This window comes from Orycteropus afer, unplaced genomic scaffold (genome assembly GCF_000298275.1).
Source record: "Orycteropus afer afer isolate SDZICR_OR568_19922 unplaced genomic scaffold, OryAfe1.0 scaffold00128, whole genome shotgun sequence".
In the NCBI taxonomy this organism is placed as follows: Eukaryota; Metazoa; Chordata; class Mammalia; order Tubulidentata; family Orycteropodidae; genus Orycteropus; species Orycteropus afer.
In genome coordinates, this window is record NW_006921715.1 from 6,313,100 (window position 1) to 6,322,316 (window position 9,217).

The 9,217-nt window shown below is 64.7% G+C and overlaps 1 protein-coding gene across 1 annotated transcript; it reads left to right on the forward strand.

Annotated features, from left to right (window-relative positions):
• The first annotated feature begins 3,188 nt into the window (after nucleotides 1-3,188).
• On the forward strand, nucleotides 3,189-6,894 carry TRMT61A (tRNA methyltransferase 61A). The gene is made up of 3 exons (XM_007944573.1): nucleotides 3,189-3,519; nucleotides 4,916-5,182; nucleotides 6,638-6,894. The coding sequence occupies exons 1-3, from the start codon at nucleotides 3,189-3,191 to the stop codon at nucleotides 6,892-6,894; spliced, it is 855 nt and encodes a 284-aa protein (XP_007942764.1).
• The last annotated feature ends 2,323 nt before the right edge of the window (nucleotides 6,895-9,217 follow it).

Genomic DNA, 9,217 nt, shown 5'->3' on the forward strand with positions numbered 1-9,217 from the left:
GGGGGGGGGGTTCAGAAGTTGGGCGACAGGGTGTCAGAGGTCCTGCTCCCCGTCAAGGTCCTACAGTGCCTGGCCCTGCGGCGCTAGGAGCCTAGGCAAGCCTGAACCGGACACAGCCGACAGCCGACAGCGGAGGGCAGGCTGACAATGGGGACTCGGGGCAGAGGTGCAGGGGGAGCCAAATCCTTCGAGCCCCCGGGGCCCAAGTGTCAGGGGGCCCCTGGCCAGGCGGAGGCTGCTTGGCACCTGGGCAGGGGCCTGGGGGTCCCAGCCAGAAGCACCCAGTGCACTGAGGCCAGCTGTCAGCTGTGGACCCTCCCCCTCCCCAGGGCCCCCAGGAGCCTGTCTGGCGGCGTCCTAGAGGAGCCAGTGAGATCACTGAGCCAGTCTGTGGCCTTGGTTCCTCAGAAGTCACACCCAGTTACACATTGACCACAGGCCCTGGAGGGCGGTGCCAAACCTTCAAAGGACAGCTCAGTGGCACGGGAGTGCAGCCAGGGAGGGCAGGTTGGCTCCAAGACGGAGCAATGGAGAGATGCCCTCAAGCTTGTATCCAGAGAGTGGCAGTGGGGGCTGTCCCAACACCTCCTCTGACCCCGAAGGCCCTGGGTTTGTTGCAGCCCAACAGGAAGTTGGTGGGGTCGGGAGAGGGCCAGGGACCACCTCGGGGTCATGGAGCACAGCAGCAGGAGGCTTTTCCCGGGACCTCGGGTCGCCCGGCCCTAGCAGGGCTGTAGGCAGAGGACCCTCAGTGGTCAACCTCAGTGTCTGCCCTCCTCCTGGTGACCCTGACCCTCTTCTCCAGGGCTTCCTGAGGGCTATCCCCTTTCCTTTAAATTTGAACCAGGTGGCCTGACTTCAAATCCCAGCCCCATTTTGGCCAGACTGGCTGTGTGACTTTAGGCAAGTTCCTTAACTTCTCTGAGCCTGTTTCCCCATCTGTGAGGTGGTCCCTCCTTTACAGGATCGTGGGGTAGGATTCAAGGAGACAGTGCTTTGCGGGGCACATTATAGCATTACTTCTTGTGGACAGAGCCCGAGATACAAACCCTCCAGGGCTTCCGAGAGTCAGCTGGGGCCTGGGGGAGCTGGTGGTGTTTGGGGACTCAGATGGAGTAACTTGGGGGAAGCTGTCTGGAGGAGGGGTCACCAGAACTGACCAGCCAGCCATGGACAGCTAGGCAACTGGCAAGTGCAGCCACAGGAAACCACCACTGAGCCAGCACATCCTAATTTAGTCTCTTAAGCTGGGGAAGGGGAACTCCCAGGAGAAGTGGAAAGTCAAGCTCCCCTCCCCCCAGGACCAATTAGGGGCTGATTCAGGCATCAAGGAGTGAGTTAGCAACACAGGCCGGCCACTGGAGGCATCAGGCAGTGCAGGCTTCAGGTAGCAGGGGCCCAGATGCTGACCACACAGGGACATGAGCAGGGGAAGGCCTACAGGTGACTCCTGGGGCCTCCAGACCTGAGGTCTGGCAAGAAAATACGCTGGCAGGGCTCTGAGTGGGAGCTGGTCCTAGGGTTGGCCATCTCCTTCCACCAGGAGGCAAGGCTGGGGGAGCCTAGGAGCTGAGGGGTACAGCCGGGTCCTTCCTGGCTCACTGCTGGCTGGGAAGACACCCTGGGCTCAAGGCCAAGCTAAGCTCCTGCCCTGTGTGTGTGTGTGTGTGTGTGTTCTCTCTCTCTCTCTCGCTGGTCTCTGGGAGTCACAGGCCACGCCCTGGCCACAGGAGCTGAGGGCAGTATGAAGACAGCCATGTCTCCCCTACGTATGCTCCCCAAGGACCTTTCTCTGAATCAGCTCGGATGAGACAGGGCCCTGTTCCACTTCCTTCTCTGCCCCCCACGCCCCACTGGGCCCCTGCACAGGCCAGACCCCAAAGTGAACCCTCCATCAAGCGCTCGGCAGCCCTGGGCCTCGCGGTGGGCACAGGGCGCCTTCCCTCCTTTGCAACAGTGACGCGACGGCTTGCGGAAGCAAGGGACCCAGGGCCGCAGCTCCCTCCAGACGCCCGCCGGGCCTGCGGCTAACCACAGTGGAACTTAGTGGGCCGCCCTCTCACAACGCCCCCATTTCCTGAGTCCTGGGAATAGTCCTGGGTGTGCACAGAGCGCTGTGCAACAACATGTCCGCGTCAGAGATGGCGCAGCTCCCCCGGGTCGGTCCCGTGGGCCCCACGGCCTTCAGAACGCCCGGTACCATGGCAACGCCCCGGCATGCGCCTCGTGGGCACAGATAACAACTAAAAGGCCCGCAGTGTCGTCGGCTGGGACGTCCCCGCGATGGGAGAGCGGGATTTTGTCCTCTGTCCTCTGCGGCCGCGCGCATGCAAAATCTGAGGAATTCATACTAAAAAGTTACAGCGACCAGGGTTCTTCCGGGTAGGGGAGGGCGCGCGGCCCGGCCATCCCAGGACCCAGCGCGCGGGGGCGGGGCCTACTAGACGTCATTGGCGCGCGCCGTGCGGGAGCCAGAAGCGTGGCCGCCGTCGCAGAGCGTCGTGGAGCCACGTGTGGCTTCTGCGGGAACAGGCGCGGAGAGCTCTGCTGGTGAGCCCCGCGGGAACTGACTGTGGCTGCGCGTGGGTGGGCTTCTCGCAGGCCCCGCGCTGCGCCCCCGAGCCTCCAGGGATCCCCAGTCCTTGCTGGCCTGCCATCCCCTTTCTGCACAGGCCGGGCCGGAGTTTGCGTTTGCGGTTCGCTCCGGGTCCCTAGGTTCTGCTTATCGACCCTTTATCCCCTCGGCGAGTTGCCCGCTTAGGGGGAGACTGGCGTGTCGTGGTACCGTGAAATCAAGCCTCGTTTGGAGGTGATCACAGGCCACTTGACTGCTCTCCTCTGGTGGGAGGGAGAGGCCGCAAATGCCACCCATTCATCTCCCACTTGGGGGTTGCAGCCCGGCTCCTGGAAGGAGGACGAGAGGGACCTTATTTGTGGGGACCTTTGAGTCCCTCCCCCAAAATTTCCATGCCCAGTCGCTTCATCTGTGATTTTGGCTGATCTCTGTCCCATGTCCCAGACCACAGAGGGCTTCAGCTGTCAGGCCGGGGTGCTGACCTGGTGGTTGGAGGTGGCCATGTATTGGGCAGTGCCAGGGACTGATCCAGCCGGGCCCCTGATCCACACCCTGCCTCCCGGTCCCTTTGCCTACTCACGCCCACACTTGCTCCTCCCCAGGCCCTGGCACCATGAGCTTTGTGGAGTACGAAGAGCTGATCAAGGAGGGTGACACGGCCATTCTGTCGCTGGGCCACGGCGCCATGGTGGCCGTGCGTGTGCAGCGGGGGGCCCAGACGCAGACCCGGCACGGCGTCCTGCGGCACTCGGCCGACCTCATCGGCCGCCCCTTTGGCTCCAAGGTGACCTGTGGCCGAGGCGGCTGGGTGTACGTGCTGCACCCCACACCCGAGCTCTGGACGCTGAATCTGCCACACCGCACGCAGATCCTGTACTCCACTGATATCGCTCTGCTTACCATGATGCTGGAGCTGCGGCCCGGCTCTGTGGTCTGTGAGTCCGGTGAGTTCACGCTGCCTTCACAGAACCCCACGAGGTGGACACGAGGGGGGTGGTCAGAGCCAGCATCCATCCCGCATTCCTGCACATGGGCCTGGCTGCTGGGTCCTGACCTCTTGCCCTGCCTCTGCACCCCAGTGGCCCAGGATGGGGATCTGTCCTCCCTGAGCCACCCACCTGCTTCCTGGCCAGACTTCTTCTTATGCTTCCAGACTAGTTGGGGGAGACAGACAGACAGCCTGAAGGTAAATCGTGTGGCATGTCTAAAGATTGATCGTCTGTGGAGGAAAATGAGGCTGGGTGAGGTGGCACGGAGTGTGGCTTTAGAAGAGTGGCCTGGGCTGGCCAGAGACGTGAGGCGCCAGCCCTGCGTACCTGCGAAGCCTGGTCCGGCAGAGGTGAGGGTGGCTGCCCAGCCACGGGACCTGAGGCGCAGGCCAACGCCATGGTTGCTTTTGGAGAGGACCTTGCTGCGGCCTTGACTGCAGGGAAACCTGTTAGGGGGGGACTGACACCCGTGTGAGCAACGACCAATGCACCCGGCCTAGTAGAGTCTGGGGAGGCACTGACCCTGAGAGGGGCCTGTGTCAGGGCCGCCCGGAGCGTGGTGCTGGCTCTAATGCCCGTGTTCTGTTCTCTGAGGTGGTGGACATCTGGTCCAGGGCTCCCTGATGGCAGTGAAGGGGGCCCCAGGCCCAGGGCTACTCCAAGGGGTACGTTATAGGTAGAGGCCTGTCCCACGCCCAGCTGTGGCAGGGTCCTCGCCTGTTGCCTACCTATGTGAGCACCATCGCAGCTGACCCAGGACTGGGTGTGAGAGGAGGTGCCAGCTCCCCTCCCCCCATGCACCCACTCAGACATGCATAGAGGTGGGAGGGCCCTAACTCTTGAGGTCTAGGTGAGACGAGTCCCACATGTGGCTAGATCCCCATCGTGTCCTGGGCCACGCCACGGTCCCTGCTTGCTGCTGCCGACTCCTGGGGCTCAGGCCATCCGTCTCTGGGCTTGGTTTCTCCTCGTGGCCTGGTCGAGCCCTTTGAAGTGGACGTCAGGTACCCACACCGGCTGTGGGTGGAGGACAGCGGGGGGGTGGTGCAGAGGCTGGCTGTGCCCAGCACAAGGAGGGCGGGGGGGGGGTGTGGCACAGGACACAGGGCCAGCATCACCGCTCCTCGCAGCATGGCAGGGACACCAGGCTCCGTCACGAGGCTCCTGGTGCCGTCGGTGTCACGCGTGTGAAGATGGCTCGGAGGGGGGTCTCCAGCGAGGCGGTCAGGGGAGTGTGCACAGGCCCTGAGGCTGAGGTGTGCCCTGAGTGGGGTTGCTGCAACACCCAGCAGCCAGAGCAGAGTCAGGTGGCTGTGGTGGCGGCCACCTGATGCCCACTCCTTGCCTGCAGGCACCGGCAGCGGCTCTGTGTCGCACGCCATCATTCGCACCATCGCGCCCACGGGCCACCTGCACACGGTCGAGTTCCACGAGCAGCGAGCAGACAAGGCGCGGGAGGAGTTCCAGCAGCACCGGGTTGGCCGCTGGGTGACCGTGCACAACCAGGACGTGTGCCACAGCGGCTTCGGTGTCAGCCACGCCGCTGACGCCGTCTTCCTGGACATCCCGTCTCCCTGGGAGGCCGTGGGCCACGCCTGGGATGCCCTCAAGGTTGAAGGTGCACTGGGGCCGGGTTGTAGGGTGGCCGGGGGCCAGCCTGAGCTCCAGGCCAGGCAGGCCTTGGGTTCTGTGAGCCGCCCAGCCAAGGTGGCCTGAGTTAGGGGGGTCAGCGTGGCGGGGCCCCCCCAGGATGTCACCTGGGTGGATAAGTAAGGAGTCAGTGAGGGAACCCCACCCTGTAGTAAGTGATGTCAGGCCCCTGGGGAATCTGGCAAGTGAGTGAGAGGCCAGAGCTCATCACAGGGTCACCACAGGTCAGAGGTCACAGGCTAGTGCACCCCCCTCCAGTCCTCAGTGCTGGGGCCTGCAGAGTCTCCCCTCCCCCACCAGCCATAGGGCCCAGTCTGGCGCCTTTTAGGGGAAAGATGGTGCCTGGGGGTGGAGGCGGCCGACCAGCAGGTGGCCCTGAGCCAGGTGGACTGCGGCCAGGCTGGGTTTTTTCCTTTTCTGGTGAAGGAGCTGGCTCGGCTGCCCAGGTACCCCCCTTCCTTCCCAGCCCAGAGGTGCTGTGGGAGGGGGAGGCTGGGTGGAGGACGAGGACCCTGGGGCGGGGCCAGGCCCATCTTGGGGAGACAGCAGCAGCCAGTGCTCCCTGCCCCCTCTCAGCCTGGGCCAAAGATCCAGTGTCTCTGGTCTCTGTGAAGGTGGCCTGGGTTCCGAGGCGGGTGGGAGAAAAACAAGAGACCCCTGCTTTCCCCACCCTACTTCCCCAAGCCTCTGACCCTTCCAGCTTGGCCCATGGGCCCCCTTGGTCTCTCCCTGCTCCGTGACACCAGTGAGGCCGCCCCGACCCGAGGAGGCAGGTGCAGGAGAGCCCCTCTCGGTCCTGGCTGCTGTCCCCCGACCCCTTGCGGCGCGGCTGTGTGCACTGTGCCTGTTTCCATAGCAGTGCACACAGGTTCCAGCACACTCCTCCCTGGGGCCCTCCCTGCCAGGACCCCCCTCGGGGCCTCAGGGGCCAAGATGAGTGACAGCTGGGGGCGCAGGAGAGGCTCTGCAGGAGAGACAGGAAGGCACTGTCGGCACCGCCCCCGCCCTGTCACCCTCTGAGGCCCCTCCAGTGGGCGCCTGCGTGTTCCCAGGAGCGGGTGACAGCCTCTAATTTCCTGTGACAGCCTCCTCTGCCCCCTCACAGCCCTGTTACTAACTATTGCAGTATTTTTGGAGCTGTTCCTTTCAGGCTCCGCCCTGCCCTCCTGCCCCACCTCCACCCTGCAGTGGCTGGGCTTGGCCCTTGTGTGTGGTGGGGGGACAGTGTCCTCCAAGTGGCCGAGCTGGTGGCTCACAGGGCCCGCATCCCTTCCCACAGAGATCCCAAGGAGGGGCCGTTCAGCTCTGGGGCCCAGCGCTTTGTGATCAGAGGAAATGGGACTCTGGTGGCCACCTTGGCTGGCAGCAGGGGCTCTGGGGCCGCGTGGGCTCCTTCACCCTCTGACCCTGGCCCCCCCCACAGGTGGGCGCTTTTGCTCCTTCTCGCCGTGCATCGAGCAGGTCCAGCGCACGTGCCAGGCGCTGGCGGCCTGTGGCTTCACGGAGCTGAGCACTGTGGAGGTCTTGCCACAGGTCTACAATGTGCGCACAGTCAGCCTGCCACTGCCCGACCTGGGCGCCGGTTCCGCCGAGGCCAGCCCCTTCCGCAGTGGCACCCCTATGAAGGAGGCTGTAGGCCACACTGGCTACCTGACCTTCGCCACCAAGATCCCAGGCTAGCAGGCAGCGTGCCAGGGAGCCCGGCGCCAGGAGCAGAAACACTTGGGGGACACCATGGGACTTGAGACTGGGACCCGGGAGGACCGTGGGGCCGTGGTGTTCGGCAGAGGCCGCCTTATATGGCCCGGGATGCCTGGCTGGCCTGTGTTTAGAAAGGGTGAGTGGGTGGAGCTTGGGCTCCTGGGTGGCCCTAAGGAGGAACAGCATCCAGGAACCGGCCCCAGCCTGCCTGCCTGCCCTCTGGGGAGCCAGGAGCACGGGCTGTACGTCATCCGTGCCCAGCATCCGGCCTCTTGGCTGTCTTGTTGCCGACAGCCTCTGCTGCCACAGCCAATGATATGGGGGCACTTGGTTCACCCCCTTTCCCGGATGACCACACCAGTGGGGGCAGGGTGCCTTCTTGGTGGGGGGGCAGCTCCTCCACCTCCTCACTCCCCCAACCCATGCCTCCTGGGGGCCTAAGGGTATGAGTGGGTGTGGACCCCTGGGGGGGATATCCCTGCAGTGTGCCTGTTGGGGCCCGTCAGATCTCAGCACTCCTGGGGTCCCTGCCCCCCATGGGGATAGTAGGGTGGGGTAGGGAGCAGGCAGGCCTTTGTCACAAGGGCAGGGGCTTGATGGTGGGACACTGGGGGATGCTGAGGGCCCCTGGCAAACCCCCCCCCCCCCCCCGCCTGATGTGCAGTAAACGCTGGGCTGCTCTCAACGGGCTGGTCCTGCCTGCATCTCCGGTCGCCTGTCGCCTGTCGCCGCACAGACCCTAGACAACAGCTGGGACCTGGTGCACAAAGGCACGAGTGTGTGGCCACAGAAAGGGCCTTTGTCCCCGGGGAGGGGATTGTGGGAGGAGCGAGTGTGCGTGCGTGTGCGCACCCCCGAGTCCTGGCCTGCCCCTCCCTGCCTGGCGGCCCTGCTCTACTGCCCATGGCAGCGTGGATGTCCGGGTGGGAGTGGGAGGCCTTGGGCCTGCGGGGTGGGACCACTCACGGGGGTGGGGCAGCCCCTGAGCACTCATCACCCAGGCTGCTGTGGAGAGAGGCCCAGGAAGGTGGCAAAGCGGGAGGCACCCCTTCCCGGGCATCCTGGTCCCTGCGATGCATCCAGGCTGCAGCCCACAGACCCTCTTTGCTCCACCCCTAGGTATGGCTGCCTCCCTTCCCCCTCCCAACCACCTTGGGTTGGAGCTGAGTGGCCTGGCAAGACCTGTGGCAGCTGTTCCTCAGGGCCCCTGGACACACTGACCCTGGCCTAGGGAACTATCCCCCTTCACAGGCTGCCCTGACCTCTGACCCCATGCCTAGCTCAGGGCAGAGGAGGGACCCAGGCCTCAGCCTAGTGGCCTCAAGCCAGATTCAACATGACGGTGGGTAACTCCAGTGCCAGGTGGCCCCGAAAGTGTGGGGCTGGTAGAGATGGGCCCCGGGGTGAGACAGCCTTAAGCTGTCCAGGAATGGCCTTTGTGGAAGCAGGCCTGCCCCACGGGTGAGGACCAGAGGTCGGGGAACGACCGGATATTCTCGGTTCCATATGGGGTGGCGTGCAGGCAGCCCAGGCGTGAACTGTAGGGGCTGTGGGAAAGCCCATCCCACAGGGTCTGAGTGGGGGTCTGGCTGCTAGGCCCAGCACTGCCACACCTGCCCCGCCATCCGCCTGGAGCCCCCTGGCTCCGAGCCTGTTCACTGTGCGTGCCCCCGCCACAGTGCCCCTGTGCTACCCCTGCTCTCTGGGACCAGCCAGGGCCCTGCCAGGCTCCCTGGGCTCCAGTAGGGTCGCAGCTGGCATCCCACAGCAGCGGCAGGAGCCAGGTGTCACCCCCGTTGTGCGGATGGGGGGCTGACCCCAGCGGGTGGGCCAGCGGCTGGACACCCTGGGTGGTGAGTAGATGACCATCAGCAGGCCAGTGACCTTGAGTCAGCACCACTGGCCTGTCACAGGGCAAGGATTCACATGGGAACTCCCTGCCTGGCCCTTAAGTTTTTCCTTGGAAACTTCTCACCCGCCCAGGCTTGTCCCCAGTGCCCTACCCTGGCCCCGAGCTGGGGAGCTGACCCACACCTTGGCCACCGCCTGACTCCTGGGCTCAGACCTGGCTCCCCTGCCCCAAGCGCGCCACGTCAGCCCCACCCTGGGCTGGAGTGAGCCTCGTAGGCCCTGCCCTCCGCCCACCCTGCCTGCCGTGCCAGGCGCCCTTGCAGGCTGGGCAAGCTGGGAGACTTTGTCCTGGCTTGTGGGCAGCATGAGGGAGCCAGGCTGCAGGCAAGCGGTGTTCTGCCCCCTCGTGGGGGGGGCTCTCATCCAGCGAATGGACTGAGCATGTCCCAGA